The sequence below is a fragment of the Glycine max genome, chromosome 18, assembly GCF_000004515.6.
Source record: "Glycine max cultivar Williams 82 chromosome 18, Glycine_max_v4.0, whole genome shotgun sequence".
NCBI lineage: Eukaryota > Viridiplantae > Streptophyta > Magnoliopsida > Fabales > Fabaceae > Glycine > Glycine max.
The window spans coordinates 9,180,353-9,200,009 of record NC_038254.2 but is presented as its reverse complement, the minus strand read 5'-3'; the positions used below and the strand labels follow the sequence as shown (position 1 = coordinate 9,200,009).

Genomic DNA, 19,657 nt, shown 5'->3' with positions numbered 1-19,657 from the left:
AAATGACTAAATTGTTCTATACATTGGGTACATCATAATTTCATAATTAAGAATATGAACCAATTCGAGTCATGGCGGTTGTACATCATCTAATCGACATAGTCTCTTCCATGTACTACAAATTAGTCTTCTCCTTAATATACCATTAGTTAGGAGTACATAACTGGTCCAACATAATGTCTTTATTCAAGATAAAACCTATTAACATTACTCTAACACAAACATGCATGCAAACATAAAGAATAGGTAATCAGAAACATATCATAATTGAGCTCAGAGTGTCACTAAAATGCATAAGATAAATTACACTTAATGATCATCAATAACAATAATGCCCATACTTTCAACATGTTCTATAATGTCTTGGGCGGTAATCTTTTATTCAAAGGGTCATCTATCATAAGGTTTGTGCTAATATATTCTATCGACTTTCTTTGTTTTTAAACTTCTTCCTTCACGACAAAGTACTTCAATTTCATATGCTTAGCACCCTTAGAGTACTTGTTGTTCTTACAAAATCCTGTTGCGAAGTTATCACAATACATTTTCAGCGGCCTAGAAATACTGTAGACAATTCCAAGCCCTGAAATAAAGTTCCGCAGTCAATTAGCCTGAATTGTAGCTTCAAAACATACTACAAATTCAGCTTTCAGATGCAACAACAACTGATGCATACAACATTGCTTCCATTTGTTTTCGTTCCATATCATTTCTAGAACATTGTGAGAGACTAAATTTGTATCCTTTCTAAATTAGAACAGGTGATATTAAACACATTTCCATCTTGAATCTCTCTAGTACTTTATTGATATATGTTTTCTAAGATAAGCCTAAAAATCCTTGTGATCTATTACGAAATATTTTTATTCCTATCACATAGCTTGCCTCACCCATATCCTTCATTTCAAAGTTACTAGAAAGAAACTTCTTAGTCTCATGAAGAGGACCAAGATTGTTAGTTGCAAGTAAGATATCATATACAAAATTAAAAATAACCTTACTCCCAATGACCTTCAGATATATGTACATTGATCTACAGTATTTTCCTTAAATCCAAAGAAAACAATGGTATCATTAAACTTCAAATACCATTGGCGGGAAGCTTGCTTAAGACTGTATATTGATTTCTTTAATTTGCACACCATGTGTTCCATTCCTTTAACTGAGAACCCATTGGTTGGTCCATATAAACATTCTCCTCTAAATCTCTATTAAGAAAGACGGTTTTCACATCCATTTGATGTAGCTCCAAGTCATAATGGACTACTAATGTCATGATAATCTTGAAAGAATCTTTTCGTGAAACCGGTAAAAACGTCTCTTTATAATCAATGCCATCTTTCTGAATAAATCCCTTAGCAACAAGTCTAGCCTTGTAACGTTCAAGGTTGCCATGAGAGTCACGTTTTGTCTTAAAGACCCACTTACAACCAACTCTCTTACAACCCTTTGGTAATTCTACAATGTCCCAAACACCATTATGTTCCATGGAATTTATCTTTTCTTTCATGACATTTAATTACTTCTTAGAATTATCACAACTTACAATTTGTGAAAACAAAACTGGATCATTATCATTAATGCTTAAGTTTGTTTCTATTTCATGTAGGTATACCCCATAATCATTTGAAATAGCTGGTCTCCTTTCTCTTTGAGACCTTTTTAATGCTACTTCTTGCGGTTTTTCCATAATAGGTTCATTATGCATCATGGATTCATTATTGTCTTGCTCCTCTTCATTAATTTTGTAACAACAACTAAAAGGAGCAATCACCTTACTGCTAGAGGCACAAACTAAAAGGACTTCCACTCTAACTTCTTTAATTTCCACTTCTTGTGGAACTGCACTCCCATTGATTTCACCATTTTCAATGAACCTTGCATTTCCAGTTTCGACAATTCTCATACTATGATTAGGACAATAAAACATATACCCCTTTGATTTTCTAGATAACCAATGAAATATCCATTAATTGTTCTTGCATCCAATTTTATTTCTTGCGGATTATAAATCCTTATTTCTGCCTGGCAACCCCAAACATGCAGGTGCCTTATACTAGGTGTCTTATTTGTCCACAATTCAAAAGATGTCTTTGGAACTACCTTACTATGAACCCTATTCAACAAATACATGGCAGTTTTCAAGGCATACATCCACAAAGATACGAGTAAAGTCAAATTGATTAACATACTCCTAACCATATCCATTAAAGTTCTATTACGTCTTTCTGATACACCATTTTGTTGTGGTGTACGGGGCATTGTGTATTGCGCACAAATGTCACGTTTCTGAAGAAACTTAACAAATAGACCTGGGTGTTGTCCAGTTTCATCATATCTTCTGTAATACTCACCACCTCTATCATATCTAATAATTTTCACATTTCTGTCTAATTTCCCTTTTTTACTTCATTCTAGTAAATTTCTAAGGCATCCATTGCCTGAGAAATCTCAGGCAGTAAGTAGACATAACCGTAATGTGAATAATCATCAATAATGATGATAAATCCTTCCTTTCCCAAAGAACTAACATCAAAAGGTCCACAAATATCAGTATGCACAATTTCAAGAAGCTGAGTGCTTCTTGTAGCTCCTTTCTTTGTATGTTTTGCTTGTTTTCCCTTAATACAACCCACACAAATATTTAGATCTGTAAAATCTAGATAAGGAAGAATTTCATTCTTTATTAATCTTTCCATCCTTTCTCTAGAAATGTGACCTAAACGTTTATGCCACAAGAAAACAGATCGTTCATTCACTAAACTACGTTTAGTGCCAACCTTATGATGCAAAGTTAAAATAATTTCAACATACAAACTGTCTAATTTCAATTTATATAAACCATCACAAAGAATACCAGTACCAATGAGATGATTATGCTTAAATAAATTGAAACATCCATTACCAAAATTAAAAGAGTATCCAATAACATCAAGTTTAGATAATGAAACTAAATTCTTAGATAAACTAGGTACATAAAGAGTTTCCAGTAAATCTAAACAATGTTCAATGTCGAGTTTTAAAAATAAGTCTCAACTGCTTCCACTGGAGCTTTCACTCTATTCCCCATGAAAATGAACTTCTTATTTGTGTTTATGATTTGGATTGTAAAGAATATTTGCATAATGTTAGAAACATGAGTCGTACATCCAGAATTAATCCATCATGTATTATGGGAAATTTCAGTTAAGTTTGATTCAAAACATACATGAGCATTAAGCTCACCTTTCTTTTCGAACCAAGACTTGCACTTTAGGCAATCTTTCTGGAAATGTCCTGATTTCCTACAAAATTGATAATTATTTCCCTTTGATACCTTCCTCTGGATTTGCACAGAGTATTGATCTTTAATTACCCTTTGCCTTTATCATGCTTCTTCATAAATTTCTTTCCAGCTCCTTGATTTCCTTGGTGACTTACATAATGGATTGAGTGACTTCCTTAATTCTTAAGCCTCATTTCTTCCTGAACTAACATACTGTGCAATTCATGTATATTTCATTTATCTTTCATGGTATTATAGCTCATTTGAAACGGGTCATACTCAGATGGTAATGAGTTTAGAATAAACTGAACAAGAAAGTTCCCATTCACAACCATTCCCAAGGTCAAGTCTTGCTGCAATGTTTTTCATCTCAATGACATGTTCATGCATAGTACGCGAACCATCAAACTTCATGGTGGTCAATGTACTCATTAATGTCCCAGCAAGAGACTTATCAGCTATTTGAGAGTGTTCTCCCACTAACCCCATAAACTTTTTAGCATTATTGGTCTTAGGAAGACCTGTTTTAATACTGTCTGCAATAGCCATTCTCATGAACATTAGGGTGAGTCTCTTAGATATTTCCCAAACTTTATAATGAGCTTTCTCTTCATTGCTACTAGCATTAATAATAGTAACAAACTTTTATTTCAACATAGCAAGATCATGATCCAAAACACGGAGGTGAAATTGGACTTGCTCATTTTAGTCAGAGAAGTTAAGCACATTAAAATTGACACAGATGATACATAAGAATTCAGTTAATTGAGAACATGTATTACATAATAAAATTCACATAAGTATTTTGAGACATAAAATACATGTCATACATATGATTCATTCAGGTAACGGTCAATGTATATTGATGTTCTCCTTTGGGTGATACACCAACACACAACATACAAACATGATGATGTTAATAAAAATTCTTAACATTATTTGACAATTAAATATGCATCAATTAGTAGTATCTATTTCCTTTGGGTATATAAATAAAACCAATGATACACACAAATCGCCTACAATTATATTCATTAATTATAAGAACAACTAATCAACCTTTGGGCGATCCATAAATGCCTTATAACAATGAATTTCCATTACTCATAAACCAATAATCATATAATTTAGCATCCATTATTCTATGAGTAATTGAAATAATCATTAATTTGGAATAAAATAACCTTACAAATTTGGCCACTTTGGTGACTAACAAATTCAACATACATTTAATTCCAACCAAATATATGGTCTGCACATAATTATTGTTATTAACAATTCATAGCCATTCTATTAATTTCATTTCAGGCCATAAAATAATATTCACATTTATTTGTGTTTTGCATTCAAACACATTCAAAGAAATATGCAACATATACATATTTACTACTACCAATAATTTCAAAACATTCACATTAATTTAATTCTAAGACAAACTTTCAATCCTTCAATAACATTTAAGAAAAAAGGCAAGTGGGATTAGAAATAGCAAACAAAGGTTGCAAATAGCAATTTCCAAAATATTCATTCTCTCCTACAACGAACTTACTAGCGGGGGTAGTTTTTTCAAAAACATTGGAATTAAAAGTTACCTACATATCCTACGCCGCTCGGCTTTTCAAAAACATTGAAATTACAAGTAGGCCTACAGGCATACCGCGAAAAGAATATGTGCTTTTTTCCATTCCGTTCCAAGACGAAACATAATTTGTAATGTCGTGTAGCTTTCAAATAATCTTTCTCCAAAAAAAAATGGTATTCAACAATAATAAAATATTGCCAATAAAACAATACATGCAACGGAAAATAAAATTTCTAAATTTCATAATTAGGGTTCATGCATAATTGGGAGAAATTAAATCATTCTTGGATAATCATAAATTTCATAACACATGTTCTGATACCACATGTAAAAACTTTAAGGGATTTCCTAGATCATCAATTATAGGAAACCAACCGGATCTTAAAACCTATGATTCTCATAAACAATAAATAAATAGATAATGCGTACCTTTGAAGACTTGTATCTTTCTCCATAGAAAGACTTATCTCTGTTGTACTTTGATTTCCTTGAAAGAGAAGAGAAATAAGATTCACTTCCTTAGACCTTTCTTTCTGCCTCTCTCTAAGTTCGTGATGACTATGGGTGAAAAAAACACATGAAGGAGACCTTATTTCACGTCAGTGGGTATTAATCCCCTTTTATAACCATTACTCTCATCAAGTAGCATTAGAAACTTTTCCTATTAAACCCAATTACAATTTAATCCTTAATTATTTATTTATTAGTCCCTACATAAGTCACATGCCTCTTACATGAGATATTAATTCTACCAAAGTATTCTATTGACTTTGAAAATTGACTAACAATTTTTCTTTCCATTCTTTGAAGTCCCAAATTTCATACAGTCGATTTTTTTTTAATCAAATGTTTAATTTTTAGTTTTTGTTAATAGGAGAAATTCAAATTCATGATATCTCTTTTCCTTTCTCCCTTCCCATCAAACCCACATTAAAATGAATTAAATGATATCATATTAATATCTTAGAAGAGAGCTAGAAGTATAGTTAAAAAAAATTAAAGAAGAGAGGATAATATTTTTTGTAGTATAAACCTAAGTATTCTCTACTAGAGTTGAGTAAGATAAGATTATTATGTATAACAAAACTCAAAAGGAATGGTCAATTGTATTTTTTTTTCCTAAAAAATTAAAAATTCTACGAATGAATTTTATTAGTAACTTTGTTTTTACTAGAAAAATGAAAATTAGTTATGAAACGTAAATTTTGAAAAATATATCATTAAGATTTAATGGTCTTAAAAATTGTGAGGAAAAAGTAATTTTGGGGTAATTAATTCATTGAATTTTAATTTATTATTAATGAGAATAAAATTATATTTTAATGATACTTTTGGTCATCAAATCATCATATAACCACTGTTTTAGAATTTGGACGTACTAGTGATCCACTTAATTGATACACTGAGTTAATTGATGAATCATTGATTAAACAAGCGAGTCAATAATTAAGCTGCATGAATTAGAACCACTGAGTCAAATGTTGAACTGCATGAATTAGGATTGCGCGTCAATTCAACTTTCATACCTTGGGCTATTAGTTCAACAACCTTGACATTTGTGTTGCACAATAGACACTAACCTTGTCATTTGGATTGAGTGGATTACAGACCAGATTAATTCGGTTTGAATTCGATTTTATGACGTTAATTACCACCAGGTTTCTAGAATATCCAATCCAATAAGTGAATCGACCTAGTCCCTAGTCTGATTCTTAGTCAGATCGATTGGTTCAACTAGTGTGGGTATAAGTAGCAATGCATGTACAGTAAACAACAATCTTCTCATTGTTCGGTTCGATTCTTATTCTTTGATTTATTTCTTGTTAATTTTTATTTTATTTTTACTCGAAAACAAGTTGGAATTTGTCAATAGATTTGTTTTAGGTGATCAAATATAGGTTTTGTGATCAAGGAAGAAAAATATTTAATTAGTTGTTAAAAAGATTAAATATGCATGCCAGATAATGACCCAAATATGATATTATCAAAGTTTTTTTATTGAAGTTTTTTGAATTTGAGAGGCCTTTGATGACTACAATAAATAAAGTGTGACAAAATTTAGTGACGGAAAATACTTTTTGTCATTCATTAATATTGACATCACAAAACATTTGGTGACAATTTTCAAAATTACATGTAAATTGCTTTGTCACTGATATTAGTTTTTTTTTTTTTTTGTAGTAATTGAATACATTCATTTTTAAATGACACTGCATGTTTTTATGTAGCTATATAGTTCATATCGATCTTTATTGGATCCTCTTCCTGGCATTAATTCCTCCATTGATAGATCTCTACTAGTATTAGTTCTCCAATTAAACGTGGTTGACCGATGAGCAGCTCCTCTTAACCTTGACAATGTAACCAAGCCAAAATCCATGCTCATGAATATTGTTGAATCTTGAATTCTTCATCCTATGTATGCTTCTAAAGGAATACACTTTACAAAGGATTCATTTCATATGTAACACTGTTTTTAGCATGCTTCTCATTGCTGATCACCTAATTTCGATGACTATGATTAATGAAAGTCATTGCGACAGACATAGGGTAGTTCTAGTGTAGAAGCATGCACATGCTGAGGATAAAGTACATTTAGGATTTCCATCTTCTTTTTCCCTTTCTTTTTTTGGGTCTGCACTTATCTCTCATTCAATAACTAAAATTAATTACTCCCTCCTTCTCATAATACTTATCATGTAACAAGAAAAAATTTGTTCTAAAATAATTATTATTTTAATTTTTTAATGTAATATTAATTATTCTTTTCACTTATATTCTTTATAATATTAATGATATGAGTTACAATAAAAAAATGAATTAAATGTGATAAGGTTAATTTTATAAAATTATTATTATTTTTATTTATTTATTAGTTTTTCTTCTATTTGTGTTAATTAAATAAGTTGGGATGACAATGACAATGGAACGAAGGGAATATTAATTATGATATACAGAGATTGATAGGTTTAATTGTCTAAGACTGAAAACATTTTGAGTCAAATTAGATTTTTAAATTTCAAGTTTGATTTTAAAAAAAAGAAAAATATGTTTAAATTTAACTTATTTAATACGGTCAAATTTAAAAATTAGGCTTGACTTCTAGGGAAAATATGAAAATTAAACTTGACTTATTTAACTCATTTAAAAATTCATTATTTCTTCTTAATTATTCTTAAAGTGTTTTCTATGTTATTAATTTAGTATTTATTCTAAAAAAAGTATTTTTTATTATACATTTTTATAGTACAAAATGGGATAAAAGTAATAAAAATATTTGAAGATAAAATATGAAATGATAACATTTTTAGATGAAATTGCAATTTAACTAAGTATAAGACTTATATAAAGTTTGACTTTGTTTATATAATTGTCTTTAAAGACAAACATAAAGTTATTATTGAGTTGAGGTTGAATAGTTCAGCTTAACTTATTTATATTAAAGCATTTTGCATACACATAATATAGGAACCATATTCTAATTAATATATAATATAATAATTCTATACAAAGCATAGGTTGCTGCCCTGAATTCTGAGAATTTAGAAGTAAGATCTGTCTCTCATTAACAATATTACTATAAGACTGTGTCTGAAACACCTGTCGTTACGACTTTGTTAGTATATTTCTGATTGTAGCCCTATGGAAAACTGCCACGTGGACACTATTACGCACCATCTTACCTCATTTTCCAAATCTTTAATATTAATGAATACTCATATCACATAATATTTGGTCTTAGTCCAAGCCATATTTGTAGCCGAGTCTATTGCATCTCATTATCTCTGACTTCAACCCTTCTCTCTCTTTATCACGTCTTCCTTTCAGAAGTTGTGGGCAGAAAGTAGACATAGGACTCTTCTTTAATACTGATCCAACCACTTTCTTTGTCCCCAAGCAACTTTCTTGTGGTAATTCTATACCCAAACCTAGTACACCATTCACACTCATTCCATAAAGTTCAAATATATACAAACTTCGTTATGTATAAAAAATTAACTAACAACATTGAAGATACCTGCAACAATGATCTCTCTAATGCTGCAGTTACACAGTCTTCTCCAATGATGTCGTTCAATGGGAAACGACTTGTCGTGGATGAGATAGATTTCTTCACAGAGAAGAAGAAGAAAAGTGAAGACGTTGATAATCAATTGGTGCACCACCAAATGGAGCTTCCTATTAATGTAGGCTGGCTTATGAATATTTCTTTATTTCTCTGGTTTTTACTGCATTAATTATTTTAATTTTCTTCTTTATTAATCTGTAGACCAATTTAGATCTCCTTATTACGAAGAGTTCAACCAGCAATAGATCAAATATGGAAGAAGGACCGTCCGAGTCAAGGGATAATACGAGAAATAAGGTACTTTTCTTATTTTGTGCCATGTATATAAGTTTTTAATTTTGTCAAACATATAGCTTTTAAGATGAAATTTTTTTGAGATATAATACAAGATTGTTCATGCGTATTTACTCTACTTCTTAAGTTTTTTGTGATAATCGGTTTATGAGAGAAATTTATATCATAATTATTTTTTTCTTTCTGGGTGCATTTTGTAGCTATGCTAGCTGAATTGCATCACACGTATTTACTTTGCATCTTAATTTTTTCTAGGATAATTAATTTACGAAAGAGATTTATATCAGAATAATATTTTTTCCCTACTATGGATACAGTTTGCAGCTATGTTAGCTGAGTTGCACATCATAAATGCTGAAAATCAACACTTGAGAGAGCTGGTTGACCAGGTGAACAATAAGTACAATGACCTGCACAAGGATCTTACGAAACTTATGCAAAAACAACATAAAAATGAGGTAATCAAAATTTTACTTCACGAAAACCAAAGATATACACATGCATACATGTAATTCATGTGTGTAAGTGAAAATACTTTTTATAATTTGGAGAAATAAAGACTATTAAATTAGATCATACGTACCACTATACATAAAATCAAGATTAACAGTTACTTTTATGACCACTTAAAAATATTAGGTGAATGTTTTTATGATATTTCGAATATGATCTAATAAACTATATATAAAATCCCTCTACAGTTTCCAAATTGCTGACAAAATTGTTTTTGATGTAGATTAATGGAGCCATAGAGGAGAAGGATAAGAGAGATGATATGATTATTTCAAGGTCTTTCTTGGATATTGGAATTGCTACGAAGGAAGATCCTTCTCAACAACATTCAGAAGCAAAACTGCAAGAAAGCAAAAACATTACTGAGTTGATGGAGTGCAAGAATAGAGATGTTGTTGAGTTGGATTCTGGCAAGGATAGTGCAAAATCTAGGAGAGATAAGCATGAGAGTTCAGAAACCATGTCAATGATCAAGAAAGCTCGCGTATCAGTTCGAACAAAAACAGATTCATCTATGGTTAGTATAAAATAAGTGACATATAGTTGAGTTCCTTTTAATTTATTTCAACAAGTATAATGGGGAAACTTACAAAATAAACTATAAGATGTCGTGCGAGATGCCAGATTTTCTCACCATATTACATACATGTGTACTAGCTAGATTCTCTTCAAATAAACGAAAATTCTGACAATATAATAATGTAAAAACGATGAATCATTTATTTATACGAACTGCATGTATATTCCTATCCGTGCCATGTTCTTGGTAACTAAAATGTCAATTTCTTATTGAATAAATGCTTAATTGATTTGTATATTGAAACATGGCATTCGCTAACAAATCTAGAGCGATTTTTGCATGCGATATTGCATATCTTTAATTTAAGCTAAAAATTTCTGTTATATATAACTTATATATACTTGCAACTAGATATTAATTTTCTTTTCATGAATTCATCACAGATTTCAGATGGATGTCAATGGAGAAAGTATGGGCAGAAGATGGCAAAAGGGAATCCATGTCCGCGATCTTATTATCGTTGCTCAATGGGAACTGCTTGTCCAGTTCGGAAGCAAGTATATTTTCTCTCTCGATCTATCCACTCTTTATGAAAATTTATTTACTTTTTTTTTTTGAAAGTTAGGCTAAACTGCAAACAACCCACTCCAATCGTAGGCCACTAGCAGAAAACTACATGTGATTTAAGATTACTCAATTTGATTCCGTGAACTTACCAATCCGTACATAGCATATAATTAATTTAACCCTTCGAGCATTTAAAATACTAATAAAAAAACTTGAATAGGGAAACACCTCAATACATTATTTTTCGATTTCGGGTACAGGTACCCATTTGTTGAAGGTCGTTCGAGCTTTTCCTGGAAGTATGGTATGGATTACTTCAGCGCTGTAGCGCCTGATACTGGAACTTTGACTCGAGACATTTTCTCTATCCCTTATTACCCTGAAAAAGCAGGGGCACCTTGCATCCTTGAACCGATAACCATCTTTCGGCTAACCTAGCCTCCTCCGTCCCTCGGGACCAACAAAGGGTAGTACAGGAATATTCACCTGTTGTCCATTGACTACGCCCTTCGGCCTGACAAGTTTAAGGTGTTGAGTTATATAGTATATTAAATCACATGAGATTTGAATTTAGTGTAAAGGGACTAGACTCCAATAACTATGCGAATTCATATTCTTGTTAGAAGAGCAGTACTCATTTAGTATCTGACAATAGTGTTATTTCCCAGAGAAAATATCTGCCAAAAAAATAAATCACGTGTAGGATAAGTTTTGAACTAATTGTGACAAATTGCTATTTAGACATATTACAAATAAAATTTGAGATCCATATAAAGAAAAAATTAAATTGGAAGCCACTTGACTTAAAGAAATTTTTACCAAGAAGAACATATGATTTTTTTTATCTCTAGCTACCAAGAAGTTGCACCAATTAACTAGTGGACTGATGTTTCTTTAATTTAAAGGTACAAAGGAATGCTGAGGATCTAAGTGTGTTGATCACAACATATGAAGGGCAACACAATCATGTACTCCCTCCCACTGCAAAGGCCATTGCATCCACCACATCAGCAGCTGCATCAATGCTACTTTCAGGATCAATGCTAAGCTCAGATGGCCTTATATACCCAAACATATTAGAAAGTGCATCACTTCCGTTTTCTCAGAACTTAGCAACCCTCTCAACTTCAGCTCCATTTCCCACTATAACTTTGGATCTCACTCAAAGTACTACCAATAATTCCTCACAGCTACTACAAGGGGCACCACAGGATAACCAACATATATATAGCCTCCTTTCCCCACTTTTGGCTCAGAAGTTTATGTCATCAGCTACCAACATTTTTTATCAGAATCACCAGACTAAGGTTTCTAGCTTGCATGGGTCTCAGGGAACAGAAACTGCTTCATTTGTGGACACGGTAAATGCAGCTACAGCTGCTATCACTGGAGACCCGAAATTCAGTGCAGCTGTTATGGCTGCCATAACATCTATAATTGGAAGTTCACATCCAAACATTAATGGTACTAGTGGAGATCCAGCATTGCAATAACATTTAAGACTAAATAATTGTAATTACGAGTCTCACTTGGTTTTGGAATAAGTGCAGTTAATCATTTTCCTATTGTTCCAGGTAGAAATTGAATTTTAGAGCACTTGTTGGCAATTGAGATTTTTCCAAGTTGTTATAATAAAATATTTTAATGTCCTTGCAGTTTACATGATTGCTTGGTGCTTCTGCTCAAAAAAAGAAGTTGTAGCTGCAGGCTCATTATGCTTTCTTTTTAGCTTAGTCAAGAGTACTTTTTGCTTTTCCCAATAAGGAGCTTCATAGTTTTTCTATTTAAGCTTTTGCAATGACTATTTAGATGTGTGTAATTAACTGAGTTATAAAATAGAACTATATCGGAACAGTTTTGTTCCTCTCTTCTTCATATACCTTTATAAATAAGACATGAATGAAACATAAACACCATAAACAGAGGATCAAGACCGTGATCGACTAGAGAGGCGTCATGATGGCCACATTCACCGTTCTGAGGAACAGTTTAACCAATTTCAGTGACTTCAAAGTCACATTCAGCTCCTTGGAAGTCGCATTAAAGATTGCCAAGATCATTTTCAGCTCCATGAATGTCGCATGCAAAATCCTGAAGTACAAGTTCAACACCATGAAAATCACCTCGAAAGTCGCATTCAAAATTGTGAAGAACAGTTTCGACGCCATTCTAAAAGTCACCTCCGGCTCCTTCAAAGTCGCATCCAACATTCTGAGGGACAGGGTCAGAGCCTTGAAGGTCACCTCCAGCGCCTTCAAAATGGCATCCAGCAACTTCATATAACATTCAGGGTTAAGAAAGGTGTATTGAAGATTTGGATAGCAACCTTTGGCATAACAGATATCTGTGGGTCCACGTACCATTCAGGGTCAAGAAATACGTGGCAACACAGACAGTGCCTTTTCAAGAAATTTATGAAGACGACAATCTAGATCTGGACTTGTTCGCTTATTTAAATAAAAGATATATAATCTGTTTGATGCATCCATTGTTCCACATAACTTAAGACAAGTGTCTTATATGCTGAATCCAGCAATAAGAGAAGGGACAAGCGTGTTGCAATTAAAACGAATCCAAGGAATTACATAGAATCTAATAATGTAGAAGATGACATGCCTTACCAAGTACTGAAAATGTCACATGTCAACCAAGTCTTTAAAGTTGAGAGTTTCTAGATTATAAGATTTAAGAGGTAGTGCTAAAGAAGTGGACCCTACTAATATGTTGCCAAACCAAAGAGAATTAAATAATTTGAAGAGAGAATCAAATAATTTCGAAGGAGACAATGTAAGGGAATTAAAAGATGACTTTGAAATTTACAATTCTAAAAAAAATTAGACAAACTATATAATTTTTCTTGAAATTGTTGCCTTTGTTATGTAATTGTATTAGTTTTTTTAAGTGACATGATGTTTGTTGGTTCGTCTTAATGTTTATTATTAATATCATCTTTGTTTTGTTGTGATAGTTGAACACTTTTTTAGTGTATTTTTTTGTATGAAATAAAATTATGTTACTTATCTAATTTTAATTCATCCCATTCAATTTGATTCATGAAATTTTAATATTATTTTTTTATATATAGATATATCACTCTGACCCTCTTCGATCCTGTCACATGACAATAGTAGGAAAAGGACAAGTGGAAATAGAAAATGATATGCGGTTAAACTACTACCACCTAGAGATAATCTATCATCGTCTATCCCATCATCGTCTACTGTATCTATGCCAACTAGATCTTCTGATGTTGCACCTACACCATCTCCATCTCCAATTAATGCACATGAATCATCCCTGATATCTACATCCACACCATCCTCATCCCCGACTGTAGGGAACGTGCCTACTGATGAAGATGTTCCAAAAATGGCAATGGAAGACCCCCCTCAATGATTGTCCTATGGTTACACTTATCAATGAAGCGTAAGTAGTAAAAGAAATAGTTATCATTATATATCATACATCATTTTATATTTTAATTTTTCATGAATTTTTTTTCTATTTAGGTTTCATCCATCTAAGGTTGTGACAAAGGCTATCACATTGTCCATTAGGCAACAATTTGCTAAGTCATGGCCTACTTGGGGAGCAATTCCAAAAGATCATCAAGAACTCTTCTTCCAGCATTTTAAGGTAACTTATTCACCTCTTAATGAATTAGTTCAATGGCTGAAATGGGTAGCTCATGTTTTAGGATTTTTTTTCATTTGAAAATTGGGTAATGCTTTTTCTTTTGGAAATAAGATTGTAGCATAATTGAAACTTTGATAACAACCACTTCATTCTTTAGACTTCAAAATTATATGTATATGAAAATGTGTTGTTTGTCTTGTCTTTGGTTGAATCTTGGAATATGAGAAGCTGGATGCGATCTTGTATTGGAAGGAATTTAATTGGGATGATAACTTATTTGTCGTTTTGTTTGTGGCTTAATTGATGGTTTTAATATTCATAAACATTGGGAGTGAGGGAGGTTTTCTTCAAGTGATTATGATGTGGTTGTTCCTTCAACATGTTAATATCCTTCATTTGTGCTCTATATTTAATATCCTTCGTTTGTGCAAGAAAATCAATAATAAGTAATGTTGATTTTGTTTTATTTCATTTGAAATGGTCAAATGGGTATTTTGCTAAATGTGTGCAATTTCATAACTTTGTGATACTTTAGGAAAAATTGGTATGGAGACCTAAAGAAGAGAATGAAATTAAGAAAACTTTTAACTTGAAAGTCTCTCATAGACATTTTGAGATATGCAGGGATGCCCAAAACAAAAATAAAAAGCTATATTGGATTGGAGATTGTGTCTGGAATGATCTATTATCAAATTGGAATGCACCTAGTTATTGTTCCAAGTGTGCACAAACCAAAAAAAAATTGGACATCCAAAAAAGGTAGATGTATGCACACTTGTGGTTCTATTAGCTTGCCGGATCACACCATTCGCTTGGTATGTACATTAAAATTATAATATATACTTCTTTGTACTTGTTTAATTTACCAATTAATGTTTATTTTATAATATTCGTAAATAGTCAAAGGAGTTTGGTCGATCTACATACATTGATGAGGTCTTTCAGCAAACTCATCTACAAAAGGATACTGGTCAATTTGTCGATGATAGATCTACGCAGACACATGTGAGACCATTATCTTGCATGCTTTTTTATTTTTTAAATGTTTATTATATTTATGAAATAATGAATGTTTATGAATCAAGTGTTTTAGTTAGTTGTATTTTAGTTCTTACCACCTAAAGCGCGAAACATTATTCATCAACGTCAACACTCTGACCAGCAGCAGCAACAACAAGACAATGACCAACAGCAGCAACAACCAACCAGATGACCAGTAGCAACAACACGATGACCAACAGAGACACTCTGCCACTGGATATTTTAATTACTTACTAAGCAACACTTATTACTATTGACATATTAGACATTGTGCTTTATTTTGGATTTATTAATTTAAGTGAATTTGTTTTAGCATTTGTTTTAGATTTATGAATTTGAGCATTTCACTAATTACATGTATCTATTAATTTAAATATTGATGTTAAATAATATAAAGGAAAAATTATATTCCTAAATTACCGATGTTATATAATAAAAATGAAAAAAGGAAGCAATAAATTCTTGGAAAAAAAGAATTACTGACTGGTTTTACTATCAGAAATATGGTCGTGGGCAATACCGACAGATATATCCATTGGAAATTTCCCACAGATATTTCCATCGACAATTTCCGATAGATATATCCGTCAGTAACTTCTAACGGATCTATCCTTCGGAAATTTCCCACAGATATGTCCTTTAGTAATTTCCGACGGATATATCCGTTGAAAAATGTCTTTGGTATTTCCAATGGATATATCCGTAGGAAATTATCGACAAACATAAAATTTCGTCAGCTGATATTTCCTACGAGCATTTTACTGACGGATTTTGATTCGTCGAAAATATTAAATTACCAACGGATTTTGAGAGTTACAAATGGATTTTTACCGTCAGAAATACCTTTTTTTGTAGTGTTTATGTTGAAATCCATTTTTTCTTTTTTTGCTTTTGCCTAATAAATTTCATATCTACACCCATTGGTTATGTACCCCCCCGCCCCCCCTTACTTTCTCTATTGTGATTAATAAATTGAGTGAAAATTCTCACTTAGTCTTTTATGAATTAGTTAGGTTTAATAAAAATAAATAAATTAATTGATTAAAAATAATTACAAGAGATAATTACATTTCAATTTCATGAAAAATTTAATTGAGAAGTATGTATGGATTTTTTATGTAAGTTTCATTAGAAAATTTGACTTAAGCAAAGATTGTGCTGCACACTAACTATGTTGTTGATTAAAATAATAATATTCTAATATGACTTTAAAGAATGCGAACTTGTTAGTTGCCTTTTTTGCTAGCCATTGTGCTTGCACCTAATGTGAATAGTTGAGTCACATACTTGTCTCTCCCTAATTTGTTTAATGAGTTCACTACATTTTATAATCTCTAGCTTCTTTAATCTGTAATATAAAAAAATGATGAGGAGTCAGTTTCTAGGATTTTCACTGGATTCCAATGGATTACAAAAATTCTTTATATGAAATTCGAGAATAGAGAATAAGTTAATAACATAGAACTCTCTTATGTATCATAATATATTAAGTCTCTCAACACTAGCTATTAACTTAATGAATAAACCACATGTTTATTCTAGGTCAAAACTAAATGATATTTCTCAAAACAAATAAATATGTGCTCACAAATAGCTAAAAAAACATCAAACTGAATAAGAGTTTCATCAAAACTATAAATGTATGCATAATTAATATCACATCATGAAACCAAGTCTCATTCGTATTACATGATCCTTAAAACTCTTTGGTGTCATGCCTTTAGTCAAAGGATCAACAATCATCAACTAAATGTTGTTCAATGACCACTTTATTTTCTTTAACATGTTTTCTTATGGCTAAATATTTAATGTTGATATGCTTACTTCAACTTCCACTTTTGTTGCTCTTAGTCATAAATAGCACAACAAAGTTGTCATAGTACAATTTCAATGACCTAGAAATAAAGTCTACAACTCTAAGCTCGAATATAAAACTCTTCAACCATACACCATGCAAGGTGCCCTTAAAACCAAAAACGAAATCAATCTCCATAGTGGAAGTAGCATTCAAAAAATGCTTTGCATTTATCCAAGATATAGTTCCACCAGCTAGCATAAAAACATGACCAGAAGTGGATTTCCTGGTATTAATGCAGCCGATATAGTCTGAATTGGAGTAGCCAATCACCTCCAAATCATTAGTTCGTTTGTATATGAGCATGTAGTCCTTTAATTCTTGAAGATATCTCATTACCTTCTTTGTAGTTTTATAGTGGTCAACACCTAGATCACTCTAATATCTTCCCAAAACTCCAATAGCAAATGCAATGTCAGGTTTGGTGCAAACTTGAGCATACGTAAGGCCTCCAATAGCTTACGCATATGAAATACTTTTCATGTGTTCTTGCTCAAGGTCATTTTTCGGGCATTAACCCAATTCAAGTCTATCACTTTTCACAATGGGAGTTATACTCAATGAACAATCTTTCGTGTTAAACCTTTCTAAAACTTTGTTGATGTAAGTCTCTTGAGGCAAACCCAAAATGCCTCGAGGTCATTCTTTGGGGATCTTAATTCCTATGAAATAAGATGTCTCACTCATATCCTTCATATCAAAGTTCTTTGAGAGAAGTTGTTTCACCTTATATAACATACCCTTATCATTAGTCGTAAGCAAAATATCATCCATATATAAAATAAAAAACAAATCTTACTCCTATTGACCATCCAGTATATACATTGATTCATGTCATTTTCTTCAAAACTAAATGAAGAGATAACCTCATGAAATTTTAAATACCATTAGCTGAAAGCTTGTTTCAATCCATATATGAATTTATTAAGCTTGCAGACGAAGTGTTCACCATCACGAGAGAAGAATCCTTCATGTTGTTTCATGTAAATCTTTTCCTCTAGATCACCAATTCACCATTGAGGAATGTCATTTTCAAATCTATTTGATGTAAATCAAAGTCAAAATAAGCCACTAACGTCATAACTACTCAAAGAGAATATTTCTTAAACACAAGAGAAAATGTTTGTCTGTAATCAATTCTTTCTCTTTAAGTGAACCCTTTGGCGACAAGTCTTTCCTTGTGAGTCTTTATTTTAAAGACTCATCTACATCCAATGGCTTTTACACCATTAGACAACTCAACAAGATCTCAAACTTGGCTAGACTCCATATAATCCATCTCATCTTTCATAGCATTATACCACAAATTTGATTCCTTAAAACTCATGGCTTGTGAAAATGTATCAGGATTATTTTCGACTCCAACATTATAGTCTAATTCTTGTAGATACACTACATAGGAATTGTTGGCCTTTTGACTCTTGTAGATCTTCTTAAAGTTGCCTCATCATATTGTTGCGGAACTTGTTCCTCATCAATAGTTTGATCTACATGATCATATTTTGCAAATTATGGAACGTCAATGACTGGTTGCCTCATCTTCTTAATGTTGCCTCATCATATTGTTGAGGAACTTGTTCCTCATCAATAGTTTGATCTACATGATCATATTCAGCAAATTGTGGAACGTCAATGATTGGTTGTCTTACACCCGCTTGAACTTGAGGGGCATGAATGACTACAATTTTTTCACTTGATCCAGAAGGTTGAGCGTCATAGTGACCCTTTTCAAAAGCAATGTCTAGAAATTGATCACTCTCACTGATCAAGTCATTTTCAAGAAATTTTGCATTAATCCTAGTGTTGTGAGATGAAAAATAGAACCTATAACCTTTAGACTTTTTAGCATATCCAATGAAATACCTAATAATAGTCCTTAAATCTAGTTTCTTCTCTTGTGGGTTATAAATTCTCACTTCAAACAGACATCCTCAAATGTGTAAGTGTCACAAACTAGGTTTCCAACCTTTGAATAACTCAAAAGGTGTCTTTGAGGCAGTCTTGGTTAGAACTCTATTTAAAATATACACAACCATCTTAAGTGGTTCAATCCACATGAACTGAGGAAGTTTTGCATTATTCCTCATACTTCTCACCATATCCATTAAAGTTTAATTTCTTCTTTCCATCACACCATTCAGATATAGAGAATCAGGCATAGTGTATTGAGCAACAATCTCATGTTCTTAAAGAAATTTCACAAATGAACCAAGTGCTTGTCAGCTCTATATGTACCTAGCATAGTACTTTCCTCCTCTATCTAATCTCACAATCTTAATTTGTTTTCCACATTGTTTCTCTACTTCAACCTTAAA

General features: G+C 31.9%; 1 protein-coding gene across 2 annotated transcripts; it reads left to right on the top strand.

Annotated features, from left to right (window-relative positions):
* Positions 1–8,629: 8,629 nt before the first annotated feature.
* On the top strand, positions 8,630–13,186 carry LOC100779533 (WRKY transcription factor 6). 2 transcript variants are annotated; one of them, XR_005889798.1, is made up of 7 exons: positions 8,630–9,034; positions 9,118–9,213; positions 9,528–9,668; positions 9,947–10,240; positions 10,687–10,800; positions 11,716–12,384; positions 12,467–13,186. XR_005889798.1 is itself a non-coding variant. In XM_006602123.4 (6 exons), exons 1-6 carry the CDS (start codon positions 8,831–8,833, stop codon positions 12,301–12,303), a joined length of 1,437 nt encoding a protein of 478 aa, XP_006602186.1. In that variant the 5' UTR covers positions 8,630–8,830; the 3' UTR covers positions 12,304–13,186. The 2 variants fall into 2 exon arrangements, 1 of the variants encoding a protein (XP_006602186.1); XM_006602123.4 differs by having other exon boundaries at positions 11,716–13,186.
* The last annotated feature ends 6,471 nt before the right edge of the window (positions 13,187–19,657 follow it).